Raw genomic sequence first — 27029 nt, 5'->3', positions numbered from 1 at the left:
TAGGTGCGCGCTTAAATTCAAGCTTGCAAACACGGGTTAAATAAATGCGCATTTATTTCAAATATTTACTTTTAAAATACTGTAAAATATATATATTCAATTATGTAAATACATCGCAGTGAACTAAATACACAATCAATATAGTTAGACACTAAATACAACTTTGCCGTTTCCTTTTACATCGTAAGATTTCACTTAATTAAAGATATATTTATGTGTTTATTGTATATTTAAATAGCTATGTAAGGCCCCCACAAAACAGTCTGGGCGCTGGATGAGCGAGTGAAGTAAATGTTGTAGGTAAACACATATGATTATTAATTGTATTTACTCAATTTTATGGACGTGGTCACTTTTTACCAAAGGGTAAAATTTCAGAAATTGTTTGTAAAACTTAAAATTTCAACCTCTGGACCACTGAAACGGCTTTCATTTGATTTGTTTCCGATTGGGGGAGGGCGGGGCTCTTGGTTTATTGTTGTTTCTGCATGCCCGCGGCGGCTGGATGTGGTCCGTTTGGCCTAACACCCAGATTCTTGTAGGCCTTTCCGCCATTACGCTCCCACTCCCGATTGAATTCATGCTCCAGAATCTCGGCGCCACGTTTCCGCGTGAGGCCCGTCTCCTCCAGGCTCAGCTCACACATTTGCATGTCGTCCGTGCCGGCAACCAACAGAATCGGCGGCTTGTCCGCATGCAGTTCCATCTGACGGGCGATCCACTGGCCATCAAAGTGGGCATACCACAAGCCACGCTTGGCTGCAAAACAACAAGACTCAATTATTATTTTATACTCCAAAGGGACACTGATGAACACCCACTGTTGTCCGGTGCATTGGCTCGCATGAAGGGTATGCGGAAGTAGCGATGTTGGGCCGTCACAATCTGCTGGATGGGCTGCACAGTCGGTGGCTGCTTGAAGGCTGTCAAGGTGGGTGGACTTATAGCGATTGAGGACTTATCTGGCACTCATTTAACTTACCCGCTTCCATAACGCTGCGTGGTGCACGCTCATTCTCATCCATGGTGGTGCGTTTGCGGTTCTTTGCCTTCCAGGCATGATACACCTTCAAGCGGCGATGGAACTCCTGACGACAGGCCTACAAAAATGGTACTTGAAATTTATCCAGCAGAGAGACATGTAGATTAGTTTGCCCTACCTCCAGCAGCTCAATATCACAGGAAGTGTTGATAGCATCGCGCAGCTCCGAGTACTTCCATTTGGACAAGTCATACTTCTGCTTGCCCAGGGCCTGCTGCTGTGCCCGAACATTATCCGATCTATGGTTGCATAGGAAAATAATGGATTAGTATACAAATTTCACAAAATGAATTGCAGGTTAAAGCGCAAGCAAAAAAGTGAGTCATGTGATGGCATTACAATGGGAGGAATTTATGGGCAACACAATTGCAAGAAAAAGAGAGACTAAAGCCAATTACTAGTTGATACTTTGTTATGGATGATTTTGATTAGTGGCCATGAGATAGATCTTTACTTTAGGTGGGTGTTAGTAGTATTAATTTTAGATATGAGAATGTTTTCAAAACCAGCACCAACTCACTTATTCAAGTACCGCGAAGCAATGTTTGACACAACTTGTGAAAAACTTTTGGTTTTTGTTTTTTGTTTTAAAAGAATAATACAGAAAGTTAAAGCATATAAGAAAGTAAGGAACAAAGATCGTTTATCCAATTGGTGAAAGCAAGAAGAGATTGACAAAATTTACAAGAATTCGTATTGTACATATGTATATTTATAGAGATTATAAAGCGTGCTATACCTGATCAATTTGTTGGAACCCATGGGAGAGGCGTCATTGATACCACTGTGTTTTGTTTTGTTTTGTGATTTTTGTGTGGTTTGTGTGAATGGTGTGGAGAGTAGATTGCGTGTGGATTGGGGGGAAGGAAAAGGGAAAAAGTTGGTGAGTTTTTTGAGGAATAATTAAAAACAATAAATAATAAATTCTTATAAACCAAGTCATAACATACATAACTATCTGTACACATACAATTGCTGTCTCCCCCGATTCGAATATAATTCGTAGAACTATTATCTTATCGCCCCAAAAATATATCTACTGTAAAATGTAATCCCCAATAATTGAGGATTTAGTTGCCCACACCTGACACCCCGTCGTCAACTTATGTGTTACCCCCAAATGTTATTATTTGGAAACCATTAAACATACTTGCGTATAACTGGAGGACTGTCTTCCACCTGGCCATTGGACTCGCTGGCAAGACGCAGAGCCAATTCATGATCGCGTCTTTCCTGCTCTAGCTGCTGGCGATATTTGGCATCGTCCTTGGCCTCCTTTTGGAGCTGTTCCTGTAGTGCCAGAGCAGCGCGACGATCCTCCTCTTCCTGGCGCAATCGTTGCGCTTCTGCATGCTTGCGGCGTGTCTCCATCTCGACTTTTCTGTGGAAACAAACACTCAGTTGGGGTTCGTTAAATGCTAATTTTGCTCTACAAACAGTCGCTTGTTTTCGGCTTCCTCGCGCTGACGGTGCTCCTCTGCCTCCTTGGCTGCCCGTTCGGCCTCCAGGGCCTCTTGAATCTTGCGCAGTCGTTCCTGCTCATCGGCCTGCTGTTGCTCCTTCAGCTTGGTGTTCAGATCAACAGTCAGCTTGTTCATATTGGCCATCACCACAGTGTACATGGAGTCGATTTCGCGTTGGGTAATGCGGGGAGTCAACTGCAAGAAATAACCAGGTTAGAGGGACAGGTCCAAAACAGGAGAGAAGAAATCTCAGGACATACCTTGATAGTTTTAATGGCATCATCGATCTGCCTGTAGATATCATTGACACCGCCAACGATTTCGTCGCGTCCCATCTTCAGTCCGTTGGCGATTTCGATTGTCTTGAGTGTGTTCGTTCGGATCTTGTTGATCTTGCCAATGCCTTGGTAGCGTGGTCGATGCTGCTTCCTGGCCAGAAATCCGCGAGCAATGCGCTGGGCCATCAGCACGCACTTGTTGCGGTAGATGATGCGATTGCGCACTGGGGGAGAACGTTTCGTTAAAATCAAGAGAACATATTCCGAACAGATCTAAGGATAACTTACGCTTGATGACGCACAAAGCTCCCAGTGCGGACTTGACCCAACGCGAGCGAACCAGCCACTTCTTTACCTTGGCCACAATGGCCAGCATGTTCTCGGGATCGGAGCGCATGATGCGATCAAACTCCACAAATTTGCCGGGCCGGAAGAAGACCTTGGTGATGCCAAACTTAAAGTCCTTTGCACTTAGATTGAGCGACTGGAACATGGCCTCGCAGAAGGTGCGAGCAGGCAGCGAGACCAGTTCCGGGGGCAGCACAGACTTGTACATGTTGTACAGATCGGCGAAGAGGACACGCGATGGGTAGCCATGCTCCATGAGCTCCAGCACCGAGATGGTGCCCGAGCACTTCAGCTGAGCCAGAGCCAGGCTGCCCTCGAACTGGCGATCAATCATCTTGCTGTTGGGCTTGATGCAGCGAATAAAGTTGGTGCCCTGAGGGAAGGAACAAAATCATTAGTCAAAGAGAAGCAAAGTCTAGGATTTGTTTACTCACATTCTGCTCTAGTTTCTCCATCAATTCCCCCAACTGCGTCTTGAATTTGGAGCCCACGGAGATGAAGTTCAGCTTGCCACGAATGGAAGTGCTGCTGCCCGAGGGGAAGAGTGTCCTAAGCAGGGGATTCTCGCACTCCTGCATCAGACCCTCCAGCGAGGCGTGCAGGGCATCGTTGTTCTTCTCGATAAACTGCTCAGTGTTGTAGCAGACGGCGCCGGCAAAGTGGCGCACCAGGAAACCTTCCTCGTCGCGCAGCGTGCGGTGTGCCTTGAGGCGTGAGGATCGCGGCAGACCCAGGCGATAGTGATTCGACCAGGACTTGTGGACTTCGGCAGTGAAGTGAGAGGGCGAAGGCTTCGGCAGCTTGGACTCCTCGTCGAGCAGCGTGAAAATGCCATTGGACTTGGCTTCGATCAGCTCGATGATGTCCTGGTTGTCGGTGAACGTGATCTCGGGCACATTTAGACCCTCGCGCTTGTACAGCTCCTGCTCGTTCTTCAGGATGTTGTCGTTGAAGAACTTTTGCAGCTTCTCGTTGCAGTAGTTGATGCAGAACTGCTCGAACGAGTTGACGGTGAAGTACTCGAAGCCCGCAATGTCGAGGACTCCAATGTAGAAGTTGGAGGCCTGGAAGGGTATGCTCTGATTGATGAGACCCACAATCCGATCGAAGAGGCGACTGTAAATGGCCTTGGCCAGCGCATCGCGAGCATTGCTCGCCTCGTAGATCTTCAATGGAACCCTGCACAAACGAGTGGATCGATTAGATCGATCAAGATGGAATGCGTCTTGCACTTACATGATAACCGTGCCCTTGAAGCCGCCTCCTTTGCTCTGCATCACCCGAGACACTAAGGCCGTACGCAGCTCCGTTTGATCCACGCCCAAGAGGCCGCTGGTGATGGTCAGCGAGTGCTCCGAGGCTTCCGACACCTGGCAGCCACCGCGCACATCATCGGGTATCTCCTCAAAGGCAATGTTGCCCAAGTGCAGAACGGCCGCCACCAGCGAGTAGATGCCCAGCTTCTCAACGTCCGAAAGACCCAATCGACCCAAGGCCTTGTCCAGATTGTGAAAGTGCTGATAGTCATCGATAATGGGATCCTTGAGGGGGCCCTTCTGCTGGTGATTCTTCGACTTTTGTGAGCCGGGAATTAGTTGCTCCGTCTTGGCATTGGCAAAGTACTGCGTGCAGCCAGAGAGATACTAAAGAACGAAAGACATACGAGGTGTGAGTATGGATTAAAATGCGGCAGTTATCTCTCTCATACGAACCCTATAGTCATCTGGCTTTCCCAAATTGAGTTTGTCGCGCAATTGTTGCGGTGCTCCGGCCAGGAGCATGTAGAACACATGGTAGTTACGCTCCTCGGCACTCTGCGTGCAGATGCGACTCTTCTCTAGCAGATAGTGGGAGATGTAGCCGCCCACCACCTGGCACTTGGCATCGTAGTGCACCTCTATGAACTTTCCAAAGCGCGAGGAGTTATTATTTCGAGTGGTTTTTGCATTGCCAAAAGCTTCCAGCACAGGATTGGCTAAGGATTGGATGGTTCTCTGATCAGTCACACAGAATATTTGGGGTATAAATGATTTGCTTACCATCTAGGATCTTGGTTTCTATGGGGCCGGCACTGTCGTGCGAGTAGCACAGGAATTTGAGCAGGTATTTGGTGGACTCCGTCTTGCCGGCACCCGACTCCCCGGACACAATGATGGACTGCGAGAGTTTATAGACACGCATATCCCGTATCGCCTTATCCGCTGTGGTGGGAAGTACAGATAAGGTTATACATAGTCGTTCCATCTATGGTGTCGCATCAAGGGGGACTCACCAATGGCAAAGACATGCGGCGGCAGCTCGCCCAGCGAACGGCCATTGTACTTCTTGATGGTATCGGGTGCATAGATCTCCTTGATCTCACGGTACGGGTTCACGGCGATCAGTATATTTGCCACATAGGTCTACGGTAAATCACATATATGTACATTTTTAGTTTAAATTAATTCCAGTTTCGTTTAAGTACTCACGTAGATCTTGTCTTTGTAGTAGCGTGTCTTCAGATTGTCCAGAAATGTGGCCTCGTTGAGCAACATGAGTTCGCCTGGAAATTCAAGTAAAGGCACAATCAAGTAGGTTAGTAAAACGTCTGGGGCCTGATGCGAGACTTTATGGCCCAAGACCACTTTCCCCCTGTCGTCTGGGAAGGCAACCTACAGGGTTGGGGGTCATGCAAGCAGCAAGCGTGGCTAATGGCTGCGTTGCTTACGTGAAGGAACAGTGCCATCGGATCGTAGTGAAATACGGGCAAGAAATGGAGCACTTTGCAAAACAATAAAGATCCAGAGATTTCATCTCTCACGTAGTCGGAAAGATCAACTAAGAGACTGGAAATACTTGGAATATTCTACGCTAGAGCGGTGCTATCTACGTGGGTAGATAAGATTCCCGGATTCTGTAGGAATAATATCAATAAGCGATATTTGCTTGCTCCACTCGAATGTTTGTTCTTTCACTTTCTTTTCACATTTATGTAACATTTTCAAGGGTAGATAAAAGCCCCCCTAAACAGTGAGGGGGTTTTCATTTCCCATGGGAGATATGACTGAGGTTTACTTACAGTTATCATCATGATCCTGTGGCCCATCGCAGGAGGAGTGAATGTCATCATAGCTGCAGGTGCGCTTTGGATATTTGCGATCGATTGGCGTGACCTCAAACTCCTTGGTACCGATCTCCGTAATGCGACCTTGTATGTACCCCTCGGCGGGATCCCTCGCCCACACGAGTTGGGTGTCCTCCAGCATTTTGCGTACTAAAGAAGAAACAAGAGAAACATAAAGGTTAATAATACAATTATTTATAACTGGAAATTGATCGCTGAAAGGTGTGTATGACGCGGAGCAGTATCAATGCGAAAATCTTATCTACCTCGTCCGCTGCTTCGAGTATTACCAACACAAAGAGAGAGAGAGAGAGGAACTAAACCTAGGAACAACCAAATAACGTTTGCTGTGATCTAGAGTTCCTGAATTCCGAATGGCAACTGTGGAGCGCACTCAGCTGTAGCGATCACCGATCACCGTTGCCGGCGCTGCTGCTTCTGCTGCTTCCACCGCCGCTCTCTCTGGAACAGTCATTAAGGCCCGCTTTGCCGCTCTGCTGCCAGCAGGGGGATAGTAGGGGACCGGTGTTTTATGGGTACGTTTTGGGTGAACAGTGAACATTTCTCAGCTATTAACTCTACCTGTGCTTTGCCCTCTCTCGCTCTTTTATTTGCTCTCTTTTCCGGCGGCTCTCTCACCTGCCTATTGTTCTGGTGGGCTGTCGCTGTGGCAGTATTTATACCCTGTACTTATAGATTACAAGGGTATGCTTTAGTAGTGGAAATCTACCGATTCCACAACTGAATCTCTAGCGAATACCAATGGCGACATTTGTAATTTTTAAGATCCACAGATATCCGCAATGGCATCCACTAAGAATTAAGTACAAGGTATCCCATTGTCGACATCCATGCCCAAATCATTCTCTCATGTTTTGTCTGTTTTTGGTCTGCTTCTTTTGCCTTTCGCTTCGTGTCTACTTCGCTGGTTACCTTTCTTGGTCATGCACTGCCTCTGACTCATGGGCGTAGTTGTGTCGTTCTGCAGTGGAGTTGATAACCGGCGGAGCTGCGTGTAGGAGTCTCTCACTCTCTCTCTCTCACACTCTACAACAAAGCAGCGGCCTTGTTATGGGATTTGCTAAACACCTCTGCTAAACCTCTGGGCCTAGCGCTCGCATCAATCTGTACAAACAGTCGGATATATGGATAGAAAACCGCAAGCTCTCATTGTCCCCCTATCTTTTGTCCGCTTGTACATGCACTGTATGTACATACATATGTACATACATATATGAATACATGTATGCATATCTCTCTCTGTCTATGGGTTATCTGATTTCGGAAAGCGAGACGATGACGTTGGAAATTGTTTTAGCAGCAGCTTCAAGGTGAAATTCCTTTATTTCGCTCTCGCTGGGTTAATGGTGCACCAGAGCAGGGTTCGGGGCGCCTCTGCCCTCTATCTGCATCCCTTTTCCGCTCTTCTCTATTTCCTCTTTGAGCTGCACTTCATCTGAATGTGTGTGTGTTCGTTTGTGTGGGACGCAGTCACTGCGACAGTTTTGGAGACGTTTGTTTGGGGGAGAAGAGCGAGAGAACAATAGCTTTACTGTTGGATCTCTCTATTCCGCAATTCTCTCCCGCATTCATCAAGATAAATTTGCTTCAAAGTGCTAAATTATTAAATGATTGTTAGGCATTCATTATATTATGTGTTTCGCCAAATGAGTCGTCGTCCGTCAGTTCGGGCTCTGTTTTGTGGGGGTTTGTTTGTTTGGGTTTGCTTTGACGCGTGAGAGAAAGACACTGTAGTGTCGACTGATTTCGAATCATTTGGTTCTGAGAACGATGCTCTGGGAGTCTATGCGAGGGTGTATTTAGCTTTTAAAACAGTTGGGTGTACGCTTATACCCTGTAAATGTGTAGGGTGGTATGATTCAGTTGAGATCTTTGCAAATATTTTTTGAACATATGTAATTGTACTGAAAGAGTATAAAAATCTTCGGCATCCGGGGTTAGGCTTTCAATTTGTAATTTGTATTGTGGGTGCAGCACTTATAATTGATGAGATTGTGTTGTAAAATCGTTTATCGACTCGGGATTTGTTGAAAACATTGTCAGCAATGTATTCATTATATTTACATACATTTGAAAAGATAAACATTTTGCATTAACTATAATGTACATTTTGACAAAAAAAGGTAATTGTTGCAATTGTTTCAATAAGATTTTCATGTATTAATTTTTATGTACTCTTATTTATTCTCTAATTCATGGCAGAAACACAAAATGCCGAAAGAATAGAGATTCTCTCAGTAAGAGAGACATTAGGGGGAGTATTCCGCCTTAACCAAAAGAAATATGTACATATTTAGTACTTAAAAGAGCTTCTACTGTATATGGTTGTTATATTGAACTGATGTGCCAACAGCAGACGGATAAGATAGCAGGGCTCAATCCATTATTGGGTTTCCCAAACATAAGCTAACTAAAATGAGAGGATGAGTTCACAGAACTGTGGTATTGCTTTCATAAGAAGAATGTTGGAAAAATCCATCTAACAGATGAGTCATGTGCATGTGTAGCTCTTTAATCCTTACTCAATCTCAAAATTAACCTATTTGAGCCACAAACTAAGTCGAGTCTTATCAACTAAAACGGGTTGCTCTTTGGGCACTTTGTCTGTGCCCAATTCGAATGAGTCACATTTTCTGGAGGGTTCTAGCTTCGAGCCAAATGCTGAGGGGAAGATCTCAATTTGATGTAGAATAGATCTCATGCTGATATAGAGAAATTGCTTTGGCATTTATCGAAGTATGGCCTGTAATGTATCCATCATAATTAGCCCAGTTTGTCGGCAAGAAAGTGGAGCTTAACCTCAACATATGGCTGCAATAGCTTTATAATGTGCTCATGGTAAATTAACAACACTTACCCAGGCAATTTAACATAATCTTGATTATGCAGAGAGCGAAAAAAGTAATGATTGAGAGATGCAGATAGACTGAGGGAGAGTCTTGTGTATGGAGTTCTTTTGTATGCAACAGCAAGACTGCAACACAATCACGGCAACGTTGTCGCCTCTGTCGCTTCGCAATTTGTCTGGGCAGCTCTTGAGGCTCTTCTCCTACTCCTGGCCAAGAGACGGCGGCATAAATTACAAATTGTGTAAAAAAGTAAAGTTGCCTAGGAACAGAAAAAGAAGGCAGAAGAACGCAAAGAAGGCAACTTTTGATGGCCGTTTATGTGGAGAAGAAAAAGTTGCCTGGCAGCATTCTTGCTGATTGCATAGCATGGAAATGCAATTCTCTGACACTGCCCCTGTCCCCCCAGTTCCCAACCTTTTTTTTACAAGATAGGCATCCAAGTGTGGCAGAAGCAGCAGCGGCAGCAGGCCTAAATGACTTGATGGCGAAGGAAATGAAATGCTGGAAGGCGACGACATTGACAATGGACAAGGGCCCCACAGTCAGAGTCAAAGCAGAAGCAGAAGGTGAAGGTGTAGAAAATCAAGACAGAGAGAGACACAGACAGAGACCTCTAAATATGGTTGTTGTATACGAATAGGGAGGTGGCCCAAGACATGTTTAAGACATGGCCAAGAGCTTATGAAATGTGAAGCCTCAACGCGAAGCGAACCTTTTGTGGGCCCAGTAAATGATAAAGTCGAGAATGGAACCTCTACAAAGCAGACAAATGGGAGAAAGACTAACAGGCTTATTGGCCCCACAGTGCGTATACGTAATCCGAGCACATGCACTGACACCGACCGCACTCCGACCCATCCACTGACCCACGATACGTACAGCAATTAGCCAAAAGCTAAGCCCGGAAAAGCAGACGCCTCTTCGTGATTTTCTTGTAGGGAGAATAGACAGTGTTTACTTTTATGTACGGAGTGTAGGACAGAGGTGGTATGGTGCAAAGTGAGGGCTGATATCATCGTTTAAACTGTTTGCAGGTTCGCCCTTTTCCGACCAAACAGTGTTGCGTGCTTGCGATTTATTAGTGGAACTTCCGTGCCAAGTGGAAAATTTTTTTCCATTGCCACCATCAAAAAAATTTTCCAAAGGCACTGAACCTTTGATGCACTTTCACGCTCTGCTATCTGAATTCTGAATACGACATCAACTTGTGACCGATATGCAGGAGTAAATATCGAAGTCGAAATTATATTCTTGTATGTATATAAAACAAGATTCTTTGTGTTTGCACAAAGGAATAAAGAATGAACCATAAAATCAACCGAAACCGAAATTGCTTATACATAAATAGAAGAAGTAAAATTACAACGGAGGTATTTGTATTGCAAAATGCGTAGGTATATTTGTTTCAATTGGTGTTATGTCCATGATTAAAAGAGATAACTTGTAGATAGACTGTAGACTGGGATCCAAGGACATACATATGTACCTCAAATGCTGCCAAGTTTTATACTTTTCTGCACTTTCTTCGCTGGACCTTTCAGCAAAAACGTACGTTTCCTTTTATTTGTATTTGCAAAAAAATTAATTTAAATTTATCCCAAGGAAATCTATTTACATCCTTTGCTCTATATCGCAGTTTGGATGGCGAGGCCCAACCCGTCAGGTTGGCCGAGCGGTCTAAGGCGCCAGATTTAAGCTCTGGTTCTCGAGAGAGAGCGTGGGTTCGAACCCCACATCTGACATTATTTGTGTGAACTTTTTTTATTATTTATGTTTTAATTTGTACACCAACTTTAAATTATATTGCTCTCTGTTAGCACATAAAAAATATATCCTGGAGTGCCCACTGTTCAGTGGGAAAACGATAATTATTTTAGGATTCTATTCACACAGCCACCAAGAAAGGGTTGTCTTAATAATTTGCCGTAATTTAGCTGCATTTTCACCCTAACGACTTTCGTTAAATAATTATCTTTTCCAGACAAACCTAATTAATGTGTGAAAGAATAAAAATAGCCCAAACCATTGCCACCTCCTTTATGGAGTCTTGAGATAAGATTATTATTGGTTTTTAATGAGTGCGACGACAATTAAGCCAAGTTAATTTAACCTACATACCAGTGCAGGGGTTGTGCAGTTCTTTCTTGTTGGTGTAGAAATCCATTTTGTGGGTTCAACTGCAGTCGCGCCTCTCAATAGGTTAATTGCAGGGCAATGCACTGAACTCTGAAGACTCTGAAGGCTGCTTCCCTGAGGAGTGAACACTAGGGTGTGAAGCTACCCTCAAGAGGGTTGCGTCCCAATGTTTGGGATGGTCTGAATCTTTGCTGTAGCTGTTGTTAGTACTCCACCCCACCCGGTAGGCCTGACAATAACAATGCTCTTGCCGGGAGAATTGATTTTCACTTGTTTTTTGCGCCGTTTTCACTATCGATTAAACACTTTCCACATGCACCGCGTCACCGTTCCGCTTTGGACACCTCTGGCCTCGCATCTGTTGGATAATTCCACTGCGATTATCCAAGACACCAAATGCGTTTCACTTTTAATTCAATTTTCCGAGCACTAATCAAATTTCACACTGGCCGTAGCTGCAGCTGTAGTGCTTGGAAAAGCGAGTTGCTAAGTTTATGGCTATTTCTGACCTACATTACGGTCTAAATGCACTGAAAGATGGAAAGCAGATGAGCGCTGACTGCGAGATGAGCAACCAATATGGAGCTAAAGTCTGGCGCCTGTCTTTACGTGCACTCGCGTATATCTAGGAAATCTGATGCGATGCTGAACTTTTGACTTTTGTCCGTAGTTGCAGCTCTCGATGTTTCTATTATTGTGGTAGTGGTTGTTGTCGTTGTCTTTGTTGATGTCGATGCTGTTGCCGTGCAGTTTTCACCCAGTAACCGAGTTCTCTGTTTCGGGGCACCCCGCCCCGAAAAATGGTAGCCGAAGTGTAGTGATGTTGAAGAAGATGCCCCTAGCGATAGCGACACGTGGCGTGGTGACTGCAGTGAACGCGCGACATGCACTGATTCGGCTTGCGGATTCTGGACGGGCGGCAGTCATCGTCATCCTGCCCTGACTGTCTCTCTAAACGGGGTTGCAGCTTTGCTTACTGCGCCGAATCCACAATTTCCGAGTCATCACCTCTCTATGCCGGTATCATTGTGTGGGTGCCACAGTAATACTTCCAGTTGTGGGCCCAGCACTTGGTGTAACCAAACAATGGACACCAACCACTTGCTTCAAGTGTGTGCCACCGAGTCACCAGGAAGCGTCCTCACGCACAGTGAAGCTTCCTTTGCAGGGGATCGGATCGCATAACAACTTCCGGGATAGCTCACAGAGCTTGCAAAGGTTTTGTTTGTTTCACTTCAATTGGCAAATTGAGTTATTCATACTTCATGGAAGCAACAGCTGCTTGACATGCATTCTACAAGGGTGGTGGGCCACCCCTATCCACTGTACATGGGGTTCGCTTCTGATAAGCTTAAAGCTTTTGGGTGTACAAAACAAAGAGATTTGAATGAGAACAACAAGGGATTAGCGAGTTCTCTACAGGCAGATGCAATTGATAGCGGCATCATCACGAAAGCTTTCCTGGGAAAGAGAGGGTGGCATTTGCAGAGACAGTGGGTGATTCGTAGGCGGAGAAGGTGAGTCAGAGAGAGAAAGAGCAGCTCGCTGAACTGTGACGTACTAACAGCGCCATTTGCGTATGTCCATGGTTGTGTCTGAGGGGAGGAAATCGTACCCATTGTCTGCCCATCAGCTGTCTGTCCAGCAACCGTAATCTCTTGATCAATACAACGGTACGGAACGAAACGGAATACGAAAACGAGAGAAAATTTGCAAAATCGGCCATATCTTTCTCTTCTGGCAGGCGGATGCAGCAGTGTGCTATAAATAAATGCATATGTTAGTACATACATACATACATAGGTACGCTTGTGTTATTGTAAAAATCTGGCATCAAAATTAGCATAAAACACTTGGCAAACGAGGATGCCTTGGTTCAAATGCTGGGCAGGACATGGAGTTATTCGGCACATTTGTATTTTTCCACCAATTATTAATCTTTTTTACCTTCGACTTCACAGCTGAAGAAAAAAGGAGTCCAAACAGTTAGTACAAGCAAAGTTAGAATACATTTTTACAGTGAAAAGCACAGAAAAATGTATTTTCATCCTAAATGCAAACAGAAATACATACAGAACGGACACACACAGAAGCAAAAACACCCCGAAAGCATAGCCAACTTGGGCGGCAGCCCAGCCGTCGCTCATATAGCTCGTTTAGACAACGTCGTCCGACAAGTCAGGTTGGCCGAGCGGTCTAAGGCGCCAGATTTAAGCTCTGGTTCTCGAGAGAGAGCGTGGGTTCGAACCCCACACCTGACAAGAGATGATTATGTTTTATCTTTTTTTCTTTTTTTTCATATCCTTACAGAGGAAAGCATAGCCGATATCAATTTCTGTCCATTAAAAGAGTTCCTCAGTTTTAAAGCTTTCTGGCTATAGCAGTGCTGTTTATTATTTGCTTTAGGTGGCATCTAGAATACACATATGTAAATACATATGTACATATGTATGTATGTACATTTGAATACGTGAATTAGATCGGCTCATATCAATGCCATAGAAAAATGGATACAAAGAAAGAACAATCACAAAAATATCATACCATATGTAAATATCTTCACAAAAAGATTTGCATTATTCTATTATATTTCTAACTAGGTATGGATTTTGACTGCAATCAACTGCTGCCAAAAGAGGTCAATATGTACATATGTATGTACATACATACATATGTATGTACATACATATATCAAATGCATGTTGTATGTACATATTCACATATGCATGTATGTATCCCTTTGTAATGGAAAACTGTTCTACCGTTGCGAGTAACCGAGGTTCACCTTCCGGTCGTCGTCTGGCCAAAAGCACCTCGTACCCCAAATGATAACCAACACCAACAAGGGGCCAGGGGCCAGGGGCCGACAGGTGCTGTTGTGGTGTTTTTTCTGAATAATTAATAATCATGTTGTTCGTTATGGGCCTATTGTTTTGGGCCACAGCTTTCTTATGCATTCTGTTGCATTGTGCAACACAAAATGAAAAACAGTTAAAGAAATGCACACAACAGTTAAGGGCAGGGGCCGGTGCCTAGGGGGCTGTAGCTTTTGGATTTAAAAGTGGAAGGAAAATGTGAAAAAATTAATCAATCAACCACAATCGATTTGTTTGCGGTTCGAATTCGTTAGAGATGGTCTCTCAAATGATAAGGGTCCTTTTCAAAATCAATTCGGGTTTCAATGTGAAATTTAAAAAACATTAAGAAGTAATTGATATAAATTTTAAGTAGATAATATTTTGTGTGGGCTTACAAAAGCAAAGCGCAGATGATGTTTTGATTTTATGGGATATTTATTACAATTTGCCTTACAAAAATTGATTTCCCATAGCCCAAAGCCCATCTTTTGTAATTTTAAACCCACTGTTTGCACTGTCTTTCCCGCATTTTGACCCACATCTTGGGGCCTGTGGGTCGCACATATTTTTGTGGCACTTCCCTGTATACAAAACAGGGCCAAAACAAAGAGAAGGAAATGAAGACAGCGAAACAATTGCCATAATTTCATAACCAAGTCAAGTTGTCGCCTCGTATGCCATTCTACCAACTGTGGAAAAAAAAGACAATAATTTGAATTGCTCGGAAAATGAAGCACAGCCAAAAACCGAAACCGTAAGACGAAGCAATACCTCGGTAATAAAACCATGAAAATTGTGTAATAATTGCGACACTTTTCGTGGGGTTACTTGACATGAAGAAGCCAAGCGATGGAGTGATGGAGCACCGGTAATACCTGGGAAAGAAGTCCACGACTCCACGGGCGAACCGTTAGCTAAGAAATGTTTCTTAGCATTTCATTGGAATTTGATTAACATTGCTGTGGACAAAAGGCGCTTGGAATGGTTTGGATCGTGCCAAAAAGAGAGCGCGACAAAAGCCCCATCTCTGGGTATCCGAAACCAGTTACGTTTTTTATCTGGCGACTCTGCAGTTCTTTGACCATACCCGAGTACTTATTCGATTTGCGGAGAACGTTTCAATATCAAGTTCAACCAGTAGTCCGAGGAGCAGCAGGGACGCGGCACTAACGGTGCGACAGGTTCAGGTTAGTTCGCGATTTTGCAACGCGCGGGGGCTCACATCACATCGCATCGCATTGCACCACACACTCGGATTCGATTCGGATGTTGCATGGATTTACAAGGCTGTGGCAGCGCAGCGGGCCAGGCAACCAGTTCTACTTGTTTTGGTAGCAGATTTTGCAGCTGCCATTGGCCATCAAATGGGAGCACACAATGATGAGTCATTTTTTGGTACAACTAGCCCTCGGAAAAGAGCAGCGCTATAGAGAAAGCACATAGAGAGAGGGGAAATGGTCGAAGAGGCAATTACACTTGCAACCATAGAAGTAGAAGCTGCAGCAGCAGCAGCAGCTGTAAAGTTTATGGCCCAAACGTCACAGGAAAATGGTTTTCAGTTCAGTTCAGCAAGAGAGAGAGAGAATGAGAGAAGGAGGGGGCCAGAGTTCACTGTACCGTAAAGCGTTGGCAAAGCAAAACGCTGAGCATGCGCAAAAGTCACAGCCCGAAACAAGTTTTTTTTTGTCGGAGCGTTTTGTTGTTTCAATCTTTTTGGCTTATTTCGGTTTTTGTATAGATAATTTTCATACTGTAATGCCCCAGAAATGCAGAGTTAACTACACACAATGCAACATCAGATCGCCCCCCATCGCCCCGGAGTTCAACGACTCCGCACGAATCGAATCGAAGAGCGTAGAGCAAAGAGGGAAGAAATAAGAGGTAAATACCAAAGATTGTCGATGGTTAAACGTCGCGCAAGTGGAACAAATTAATGCAGCAGACAGCCAAGCAAATACTCAACCAAAACCAAAAGAAAACGGAAACCTGAAAACTGAAATTGCGGGAAAATTACCAAAATAACAATTGAAAAGCGATGTAATTAACGCTCGGCAATTTGCTACAGCATTTCCGGGACGGGATCTCTCGTATACAGTTACAGGAGAGATGTTAAAGAAATTTAAATGCAAATTTCACTTTGTTCTAAGGGACAGAATACCCGAAACACTCGGCCCGAATGGTCTTTGTTTCGCTCGCTCGTGTGAAATTTGTATAACAAATCTCTATTCATGTCATTTGTATCGAATTTATCACTTCCTGTCCGTCAATCAAATATTAGATGACTAGATAGCCAAGCTCTCGCTTTCGTTTGATTAATGATTTTTGATTTTTGTCGTTAAAATTTAAGTTTAACCCAAAATAGATTTTCTGATGATGGAAGAATGCTGTTCAACTTTCTTTGTCTTGGAATACAGCAAATATGCTTTCTTTTTGGCCCAATAAATATACACTACTCTACCATTACATGAGTACACAGAACGTTGACAACGAAATATACTCCTCGTAGTCGTCCAGTCGTTTTTTTTGTTGGAGGCCCCGCGACAAACAAATAATTGTACTGGGACGAAAGATAAGATTAAATATCAAATGGGAAAAATGATAACACACTGCCCGAATACACAGCGACAGACAAAAGAGAGAACAGAGTCGGTTTTTGGTACTAAAGACCAAAGCCCCCAAAGCGTTGACCCAAAATAAACAGAATGAAAGGCAACCATATTTTCCCATATTCTTTTCCCCCCAAATGGGTTAGTGCCTACAGATGCCCGCCAAGTGCATTGTAATGACTTGCAGCCGTTAAAACATATGGAAAATCTGTGAACATGTGCTTGAGGAAATGAGTTATGATGCCCCCCTTCACGCAAATCCATCAACGTCTGGTCTGGGGGAATGGCAATGGTAATGGGACTGTGGACTCGAACTGCGACTGGGACTAGAGTTTGACTAATTTCAGCCTGTAGAGGCTGTTTGAAAATATTTCAGGGTCAGAGAGTACCAGCCTTAACTAACCATGATGGGCTGACAGTTCCCTTAAAAGCAAAAGAAACGGTTCCCATATTATCTATGTATATTTCAAGAGACTAATTCAGTATTTCATGGTTTAGGGGTTGCTTATCAAGGTCTAGACCCTTCTGCGATGACGCAATGCTTCAGCTTGAATCACCGTTGCAGTTCGTGACATAAGTCTTATCATGATATGTTTATGGAAACAGGAAACTGAAACGTTAGCCCACCCATTTAATGGAAATTTAGTGAAGCACATGTTGCATTTGCATTTGCATTTGGAGAAAGATCAAACAGAAGAAACACGCATAAAGAAACAATCAGGGAAACCGAGCTGGTGTAAAATACATCTTAAATTATGCTAATCGTCAATCAAAACAAAAGCTGCAATTAAACCACACACACTCCGGGTCTCCGACTCCGACTCCGACTTCCACCACTCTGACTTTCACCCAACAAGCGGCAACAATGGACAGTCGTATGTTTCAGTGTTTCACTTTTGGCATTATATGCAAATGGCTCTAATGCCGCAGTTTCGAGCATTTCATTTCAGATCTCGCTGGGTGCGTAGTGTGTGGAGTGGCCTCCTCTTCAAAGTGGGCCTACACATTTCGCGAAGGGATTTCGTCGACCAACTCTTTTGTTCCAGGGGCTGCCTGTGCAAACTTCGAAGGGAGCAGCTGTCCACGGTGACACAATGGACAACGGGAGCGGAGGGCTGATCAGAGGATCGTGATCTGAAGTTCCTGTCAGCTGTGTGGTGCGTTGTGGCGCGTGTTGAGTCTTGTTTCGGCAACGAGGGCGGGTGGTCGGAACAGTGGGGAGGGGTTTGGTCGGGGTTTGAGTGACAGCAACAATGGCGACAACAACAAAGCAAATGCAACCTTTGCGCTGGTATATAGAAAGGGAACGATACACAGAATACGGGCAAAAGGCGAACCATGAATACCCTGTATAATAGCCAAGAGAGTGGATTAACTTCGACTGGGGGTGCAATGAGGGCGCTCTTAATTACATGAGACAATGCCTATTTATTTGTATTTTCCTTATTATTTTCTTGACCCTGGATTAGAGTGTCTGTCCAAAGGCTATGCCTTCTCTTTAATGTAATATACCCTTCCAAGCGCGAAGAGGCATACTCGAACCCGTTTAATTGGCTTTAAAATGCCCAGAATCGGATGGGCACGTTTCGACTAAGAGGCGAGAGGACATGGAAACGCATGCGCCGCAGCCTAAAGGAGCGACGACGACGCCATGACGACTTTTTGATGATTTCCAAGGAACATAAATAAAAGAAATGTGTCTGGAAGGGAATGGTTAGTGCTGGGGGAGAATGACACTTGTGTTGCCTCCTCCGCTCCGCTGGAAGAAAACGTTTGCTCATTTCCGCACTCAATTAAAATGGTCGGGACACAAATCTATCTTGGGGTTTGCTTCTGAAGACAAGCAAACGTTGACATGCCCTCGGCTCTTTCTATAAATAGAACCATTGCGCTCTGTGCCTGTGTTGGGTGCGGGGCAGCTGAGGGAAATGGTGGTGGTTTGCTTTGAGGGGGTGCAGTTGCGACTGCGCGCCCCTCTTCACTCGTGCAATTGGATTCATGGTCACGTCCACGGTCCCCGTGCGACTTCCGTCTTTGCTTATCGATTCCCTGGTTGCACCTACGTTTAGTCAACCCATTTTATGGACAGCAAATCCGCGATAAATGCAAGTCAACAGAAACGCCGATGAAGGCAAACAAGAAGAGAGACACAGGTGATGCCTATACCTGCTTGGGGTACTTACATTTGATTTCTTCCAGAGGCTGGAACGGGTATCAAAGAATCTTAGTCGGGTCCACCGCCGCACGCACACATTGAGAGCCGCCGAGCGGTAGGAAGAGCAACAAATTGCGTTGATCTCTTCTCTAAATTTAGGCCCGGCCCGTAAAATCCAAAAAACAACTAAAACACAGTTTTAAAATTTCAATTTCCAAAAGGTTGTTGGCCGAAAATGATTTTTTATTCACAAATTTGAAGTGTTTTAACCGAAACGGTTGTTTACTTTTGTTTTTTCACTATTTTGGATTCGACAACTACAGCCCGCCGCCCGTACGATCGTAAACGGCGCGCGAAAATTTAACAAGAAAATAAACAACGTCAAGACATGAATCGCGCTATTATAACGATAGCGATATTATCAACGGAACTGTATGAGTTTTTCTGGTTTTCCATTACAAAATTCGTTGTTTACGTTCGCGGCTGCGGTTTCAATGTGGACAGAGTGACCGCGAAATTATCGATAAATATATCGTAAGGGCCTCGGAAATATACCAAAATATACCATTGCATCTTCAAAATATACCGTAAATGTACCGTAGTCTTAAACCAGATTCCTCGATTTTGATGTTCTACTTAAAATTACTAGCTAGTTTGGAGTCTCAGCGCTCAAACTATAATTTTATTCGATTCATCAATCAATTCTCCACAAGATTGGCTAGTTTTCACGACTTTTTTTTGTTGGAGGGAGAATTGGTGAGAGAAAGTAAGGTGCCGACAACAGGTAAATACGTCACAAAAAAATGCATGTGCGCTAGGTAAATTACACGGCCATTACACGGATACGTGATGGAAATTCTACAGGGAAGTTCTCTCCTGCGACAAAACGGTCATGGAAATGCTCTCCTGCCAGAAGCTCTCGCAAGCACTATTAGAGATCCTTTCAACAGGTGCGAAAAAGGTGGGAGCTTGGAAAAGTTCGTCCTTTTTTACCTACTTACCATACCTTGCGGTCACATGCCAAAAGAAATCCCACAGAAATAAACCAATAATAATATACGTTCACACTTACATATAGAAGCACTATTCCTCGACTTTGATCCTATATTTAAAATTACTAGCTAGTTTGGAGACTCAGCGCTTAAACTATAATTTTATCCGATGAATCAATTAATTTTCCACAGGATTGTCTGGTTTTCACGACATCCTTTTGTTGGAATGCTTACAATATCATCACCATCGCAATCTGGCTATTTTGTGAATTTTTAGTATGCCTCAGAAGTATTTCGTGCCATGCTCTAATATAGAACGAAATTATGAGTAAAATACCCCACATGTCGGTGTTTTTTGAAAAATGGAATTTGATATTCAATATTCGAATCGATATTAAAAGTTAATTAGGACTCTGAGCCCTGATGATGAATAAATTCTCTACAATTTAGTTCATTGTAATTACTATAAAGGTTAACAGAAGGTACCAAAAATACCCTTTTATTACACATTGCAACGACACGGTAACTACGCCTTTGCTACATAGGAGCAAACATAGCCGCAGAAAACTTGTCAGTAGGCGCGCAAACAACTTTAATTTGAATTGAAAAGTTCATTTAACTTATACATTGATATGTAGAAATGGATAGGGCATACAGAAGTGACATGAAAACCAATTTTTACAGCTGATTCACATAATGCACAATAAAATCCATTGGCTACAGTCATGGCTAAGAAAACTCAGAATCGCAAGCCAAAAAAACATTTGCAAATTCACATTCGCGGCAAGTGCATGTAAAAAAATGAGAAGTTTTCGACTCATTTTGTTCGTATTTTCTATTGCTATAAAGGAGAGATGTGAAGCAAACAAAGACTATGCATATTCCATAGCCCAAAAGGTTTCTTTGTTGGACTTGAAGAAATACCTCGTGGAAGATCTGAGCGTGTATGCAAGGGAGCTGCAACAAAATCTCTACGCAGTCGAACTGTGAGTGAAAAATGGACTAAGCTAAATTGGTTTCGGCTAAGCATGGAGCTTTTCAGCGGCGTAACACAGATTGAGAAAATAGTGCAGCAGCTGGAGGAGCACCACAAGGGGGGAGAATTCAACGCCATCAGGCAGTTTGCCCTTCTGCGACATCTGTACTCGGACTGGCCGCAGTGGCTGCAGTTTATGCGCCAAAAGGTGGCCTCAGGTTGGAATGGGATGGATTACGATTCGCAAAATGCTGTAATAATACTCGTTTCTTGATATTTCAGCGTGGCAGATCCACGCTCAAGAGATACGACCGTATTTACCCACTAAAGACGACTTTGACGAGGCCTGCCAAGTTATATACATTCTGATCGATGTCTATGGGTTGTCTGTCGAAGACTTTTCCCGTGGCCTGATCAATGGAAAGCAATACACGTGAATACACATAAGCCACCTCCTCTCCGAATCGGTTTCGACTGATTCGTTGACGATATTCGTTCTGCATTTCAGATCGAAAAGCTTTGACTTAATGGACTGCTTTGCCCTGGCCCGACATGGCTTTGAGCAGCAATACTTTGACCTGGCAGAAGCTTGGTTTGAGGCCATCAGAGCAGATCAAGATGAGCTCCATCGGGTGATGGGCTACGATTGGGTGATGGGCTACGATTGGGCTCATGTGCTGCAGCTCTATGCCAGGAACCTTTATAACTTGGGTAAGGACTCGGCATCGATCTGTCATCCAGCCACTGACGACGTCTTTGCAGGCAAGAAGGAGCTCGCATTGGAAGTGCTTCAGAAGGCTTTGAGCCTGGGCACCGATAACCACAGAATCCTTCGCCAGTTGAAGTTTATGGAGAGAGGCGACCTAGTGCCGATGAAATTGGAAAGGGAAGGACAAGTTGTTAACTATGCAGAAGGCTGCCGCGGGCTCTTCGATCCGCCCAAAGGTCTCAGCTGCCACTACGATTTCCACACCCACCCCCTGCTGCGACTGGCGCCCTTGAAAGTGGAGCCCCTCCACCGGGAGCCGTACATAGCCATGTATCACGATGTGATCTACGAAAGCGAGATTGAGGAACTCAAGCGCGATGCTATGCCAGACTTGAAGCGCAGCAAAGTCCTCGATTTGTCCAGAGGGGAAGTCCCCGACCATGGTCGCACCTCAACGAGCGCCTTCCAGGACTATGACCAAAGCAGGGCAGTGATCGCCGTCAATCGGCGTGTGATGTACATGACCGGCTTCGAAGTGCTTCGAGGTGGATCCTCGGATGATTTGCTGGTTATCAACTACGTTCCTGGCGCACAGTACATGCCACATCGGGACTTCTTTGGACCCACAGTAAGCATTTATTTATTATGTGTTTGGAGGCTGTTGGAGCTAAAATAATTGTGATGATTTGCAGTACAATCATTACATTGAACGTGGCGACAGGATAGCCACAACTCTCTTCTATGTGAGTATATTGCCATACAAATTACTGAATATCTGTATAGCCAGCCCCGAATGTTCTGCAGTTGAACGATGTCGAGCAGGGAGGTAACACTGTCTTTCCTGATCTAGGGATTTCCTGCACCCCCAAAAAGGGTAGTGCTGTGGTCTTTCACAACATGAACAGCACTTATCAAGGCGAAATGAGATCCACGCATGGTGGCTGCCCGGTGCTGGTGGGCTCCAAATGGGGTGCGTATTTGAACAAATAATTATTGACTTTTGTGGTTTTCACTTTTCCCCACAGCTGCCACAAAATGGATCTACGGGGCCGAGCAAATGTTCCAATGGAAATGTGTGAAGCCGAAGTAGGTCTAATGGGGGTATGGAGCGCAGTCATAGGGTATCCAACACGTTGCAACCCAAAGCAAGCTTTTCCTTACTGATTTCTGATCACAAATCACAAATAAAAGAAGAAAGGGAAGGTTCAACACTCTATCGTACGATTTTCCCCTCCTTTGATTTAAGAATATCTTGGGAATGGGTTTGCTTTGCGCTTATTAATTGAGTCTAATTGAGAGAAGTTCTCTGCTGCTGGCACCATGAAATCGTACGACCGGCTTAATTGCCTCCACCAGCAGCAGCCCGCATCAATTGAGCGGCGACACAGAGAAAAATAGAGAGAGAGAGAGAGAGAGAGACAAGACACTTACGATCGCCTGATTGATGAAAGTCCACTCTCAAACACAAAAATCTATTCGAATTTCCATTACCTGGCTTATGTTCTCAGCTGCGGCTGTTTAAATTCACATTTACATTGAAATGTGGTGGCAGGGATCGGTAGGGTATCGCATGTCCCTTAGCTGTAATATTACACTACCAACAAACAACAAACACACACATCGTACCATTAGGGGCTGGCCAAGCCTCTGCCCTCTCCCTTGCTCCAAGCGTGAAACAAGGCAAGGCAACCGGCAAGAGGGTCAGAAGAGAGCAGAAAACAAAGTCGAGAGTTTGCGCAAAGCGGAGAGAGCGATTGAGAGTGTGCAGCCGGCAACATTCATCAAATTTTGTTAGTGTTTGTATACCCTAGAAAAGACAGCTCCATGGATTTGGGCAAGTGTTTGTTGCGCACAGCAGTTAGCGTCTATGAACTCATAAAGTTATGTTCCGATTATTTAGCTAAATATAGCTATAACATTTTTTAGTTTTCATTTAAAGTAAAATAACTGAAAATGTATTGAAATCAGCAACAATCTGCAGGGAAGGGTATGAACATCTTCGTCTCCCGGAACAGCCATTAGTTATGTTTCTTTTTTTTCTGTTGTTGTCAGCATAAACATATCTGAGGGCCAGAGAGCTCTGTGTACATAGAACGGACTGGTGTTTGTTGGCCATGGCTCTCTGTATATATCGCCATATAGTCGGCCCATATTTCTCTCCGAAGTCTCTGCAGTTGCAGCCCCGGACTCGCAGTTCATTTGTGTTCCATTTGCCAAAGGTGACGCACCCGGTCGCGGCGTTTGTTTGAAGGTATATAGGAGTTAGATATTGCGCGACGGTTGATTCTCTTGCTGTTCGTTCTACGCTGTTCGGTTTCCTTTTGGTTTTGCGGTTCCGTTTCGGCTTCCTCTTTGCGCTCCACCGTTGCCGGCTGTTTCTCGTCTTGTTTTAGGAACACGTGTTGGGTAAGCAATAATTGCTTTTAAAGAGAATTCTGCGCTATTCTGCCGGTCGTTGTCAACGCTCTCCAAAAGTCCGAGACGCCGACGGAGCAAAGTACACGTCACCGTCATAGCAGCGTCGGCCTCTGCTGAGCGCCAAAAAACACATCACGAGACAGAACGCCAAAAAGCGAGCCCGAAACCTAGCGGCCCCATCAGTGTGAATCATAGCCCCGCGAGCGGAAGACAACAGCTGCTACGTACCGTAACGCACCGCAACGCATACAATCCGAGAATCAGCTAAACCGCCATGGGATACGACGAAGCTATCCTCAAGTTGGGCGACTTTGGGCGCTACCAGAAGATCATCTACTTCCTCATCTGCCTCACGTCCATACCGGTGGCCTTCCATAAGCTGGCCGGCGTCTTTCTTCTGGCCAGACCAAACTTCCGCTGCGTGCTGCCCTTCGAGGATGCATCGGGTAATGGATCCCAGTACGAGCTGCCGCAGCGGCTGTGGGAAATCTCATATCCCCCTGCAGAAGCGTGCGAGTACTACGATGTGAGTTACAGCGAGGAGTACCTAAACGGCAGCCTGCCGAGAACCACGAACAACACCCTGAGCTGCGACCGGTATGTGTACGACCAGAGCACGTACCTTAACAGCGCCGTGACCGAGTGGAATCTCGTCTGCGGACGTGGATTACTGGCGTCCGCCAGTGACTCTCTCTTCATGTTCGGTGTGCTGCTGGGCAGCATAATCTTTGGTCAGCTGAGCGACAAGTACGGACGCAAGCCGATCTTCTTTGCCTCGCTGGTTATCCAGGTGGTCTTTGGAGTCCTGGCCGGACTGGCGCCCGATTACTTCACCTACACCCTGTCCCGGCTGGTTGTGGGTGCCACCACATCGGGCGTGTTCCTGGTGGCCTATGTGATTGCCATGGAGATGGTGGGTCCAGCCAAGCGCCTCTACGCAGGCATCTTTGTGATGGTATTCTTCTCCTTGGGCTACATGCTGACGGCGGCCTTTGTCTACTTCGTGCACGACTGGCGCTGGCTGCAGATTTCCCTCTCGCTGCCAGGACTCATCTTTATGTGCTACTATTGGATCATTCCGGAATCCGCCCGCTGGCTGCTCTCGAAGGGCCGCAAGGAGTGCGCGATTGCCAATATGCAGAAGGCGGCGCGATTCAATCGTGTGGACATCACGCCCGAGGTTCTCAGTGAGCTCCTGGACGAAGGCGAAAGTTCGGCGGACAAACAGGTGGAGCTGGATCCGGCGAAGGAGAAGGAGCCACTGCCGTCCGTGTGGGATCTGTTCTGCTATCCCAATCTGCGCCGCAAGACGCTGCTCATCTTCCTCGACTGGCTGGTGACCAGCAGCGTCTACTATGGCCTCTCGTGGAACACGAACACCCTTGGCGGCAATGTCCTGCTGAACTATGCCATCTCTGGCGCCGTCGAGATCCCAGCCTACATCTTCCTGTTGCTCACGCTCAACAGGTGGGGCAGGCGCTCCATCCTCTGCGGCAGCCTGGTGGTGGCTGGCATCAGCCTGTCGCTCACCGGCGTCATTCCCCAGCACATGCATGTCCTCATTGTCACATGCGCAATGCTGGGCAAGCTGGCCATCACCGCCTCCTACGGCACTGTGTACATCTTCTCTGCAGAGCAGTTCCCCACGGTGGTGCGGAACGTGGCGTTGGGCGCCGCCTCGATGGTTGCCCGGATTGGCGGAATGCTGACTCCCTTCCTCGCCCCACTGGCCGGCATCTGGCGACCCCTGCCGATGCTCATCTGCGGCGTGCTCTCTCTGACAGCCGGATTGCTCTCCCTGCTGCTGCCCGAGACCCACAACAAGCCGATGCTGGAGACGATTGCCGACGGCGAGCGTTTCGGCAAGAAGACCAAGGGCGGGCAGTACTTGGAGACGGGCCGCGAGCTGCGAGAGACGCTGGAAGCGCAGCCTCTCAAGGGATCCCCGGAGAAGGGCCACAAGGCCAACGGTCACGAGGTCTAGGAGTCAGAACTCGCAAAAGAATAGAGCAAGTATTATATCATTTCAGAAATCTCACAAGCAGACCAAAACAGAAACAGAAAACAGAAAGCAAAATACGAATGAAAGGAAATGAAAGGACCAAATAGATAAATTTCTATGCTGGCATTTAACCAGGGAGCAGCGGCATGGGAAGGGAGTGTTTGGTTTCCATGGATTAAGGGATGGCTTAGCAGATATCTACCTACAGTGACCTCACCTCCTCCCATGCCCGCTGTGTAATTTATAGCTAAAATATAAACATAAGTACATACATTTCCATGTATTCCATGAATTTGATTTTGAAATAAAACTGTTGCACGTTTTCCTATAGCAATATCAACCTACATACATGCCATTCCATCGTATTTCTTGAACACTTTTGACCCCAGTAAACCCGGACGGGCAGAACAACTCGATTCGGTTGGCCACTTAAATTATGGTATGACACGTGTTTCCGCTGTGTTTATTTTCGAAGCAGGTTTCTTATCAGCGGACACGAGACACGAGACTGATATTTAAAGAAAAGAAATAGACCCGAATAGAATATTTAATCACGAGAGTGCCGTGCCCGACTACACAGCGAGAAATGCCATGGCTCTGACCTCGACGCAGCAGACAATAGAAACTACACAATTGTACATCTCTCTGAGTGCTTTGCACTTGATCTAATTACAAGATGACGCTCTATAGGGGTATGTGGGTCGTTCCGTCTATTTATGGCCGGTCTGTCACAGTGCAAAATTGCAGTTCGACGGCTATAACTCTCTCCCCTCCACACCCAAAGTCAAACGGAAATCGAAGAGAAGGCAAACGAAAGAGTGAAACTAAGAGAACTAAGAAGAGCATTTAAAACTGGAGATAACAAACATATAAATACAATATTAGATATACAATACATATCCATGTGAATGAGCAGGAGAATGTTGTTGTTGTGTTTGCCAACAGAATGTTTGGAATTTTGAATCAGGCCATTTTCATGCTGTCTGTCTCTTTCTTTTTTGGATCTCCTTTAATTGCCCAGTAAACATCGTACGATACTGGGAATGCAGCTGCCTCTTCCCTCGTTGCATTAC

The 27029-nt window shown here is 45.3% G+C and overlaps 3 protein-coding genes and 2 non-coding genes across 8 annotated transcripts; 4 read left to right on the top strand and 1 right to left on the bottom strand.

Moving 5' to 3' along the window:
* Nucleotides 1-202: 202 nt before the first annotated feature.
* On the bottom strand, nucleotides 203-19113 carry LOC117898935 (myosin heavy chain 95F). Of its 4 annotated transcripts, none has more exons than XM_034808650.1 (18): nucleotides 18888-19113; nucleotides 6190-6384; nucleotides 5600-5673; nucleotides 5404-5533; nucleotides 5171-5332; nucleotides 4844-5106; nucleotides 4368-4774; nucleotides 3566-4310; nucleotides 3072-3504; nucleotides 2766-3007; nucleotides 2480-2700; nucleotides 2193-2423; nucleotides 1782-1826; nucleotides 1563-1607; nucleotides 1161-1281; nucleotides 983-1100; nucleotides 822-923; nucleotides 203-759 (listed from the first exon to the last, which is right to left on the bottom strand). In XM_034808650.1, exons 2-18 carry the CDS (start codon nucleotides 6374-6376, stop codon nucleotides 473-475), a joined length of 3813 nt encoding a protein of 1270 aa, XP_034664541.1. In that variant the 5' UTR covers nucleotides 6377-6384; nucleotides 18888-19113; the 3' UTR covers nucleotides 203-472. The 4 variants fall into 4 exon arrangements, with proteins under 4 accessions (XP_034664541.1, XP_034664539.1, XP_034664542.1 ...); XM_034808648.1 differs by lacking the exon at nucleotides 18888-19113 and adding an exon at nucleotides 11223-11677; XM_034808651.1 differs by lacking the exon at nucleotides 18888-19113 and adding an exon at nucleotides 6501-6637.
* On the top strand, nucleotides 10763-10846 carry Trnal-uaa. The gene has a single exon. It is a non-coding gene; the product is annotated as a tRNA-Leu (tRNA).
* Trnal-uaa lies at nucleotides 13418-13501 on the top strand. The gene has a single exon. It is a non-coding gene; the product is annotated as a tRNA-Leu (tRNA).
* A 1515-nt stretch (nucleotides 19114-20628) lies between the features above and the next one.
* On the top strand, nucleotides 20629-22757 carry LOC117898943 (prolyl 4-hydroxylase subunit alpha-1-like). The gene is made up of 8 exons (XM_034808663.1): nucleotides 20629-20837; nucleotides 20894-21045; nucleotides 21110-21260; nucleotides 21336-21538; nucleotides 21590-22164; nucleotides 22229-22279; nucleotides 22341-22506; nucleotides 22562-22757. The coding sequence occupies exons 1-8, from the start codon at nucleotides 20653-20655 to the stop codon at nucleotides 22624-22626; spliced, it is 1548 nt and encodes a 515-aa protein (XP_034664554.1). The 5' UTR covers nucleotides 20629-20652; the 3' UTR covers nucleotides 22627-22757.
* Nucleotides 22758-24228: 1471 nt separating this feature from the next.
* On the top strand, nucleotides 24229-26290 carry LOC117899079 (organic cation transporter-like protein). The gene has a single exon (XM_034808848.1). The coding sequence runs from the start codon at nucleotides 24229-24231 to the stop codon at nucleotides 25936-25938; it is 1710 nt and encodes a 569-aa protein (XP_034664739.1). The 3' UTR covers nucleotides 25939-26290.
* Nucleotides 26291-27029: the final 739 nt, after the last annotated feature.

The sequence above is a fragment of the Drosophila subobscura genome, chromosome O (genome assembly GCF_008121235.1).
Source record: "Drosophila subobscura isolate 14011-0131.10 chromosome O, UCBerk_Dsub_1.0, whole genome shotgun sequence".
Lineage (NCBI taxonomy): Eukaryota > Metazoa > Arthropoda > Insecta > Diptera > Drosophilidae > Drosophila > Drosophila subobscura.
This window is presented reverse-complemented; position numbering and strand designations above follow the sequence as displayed.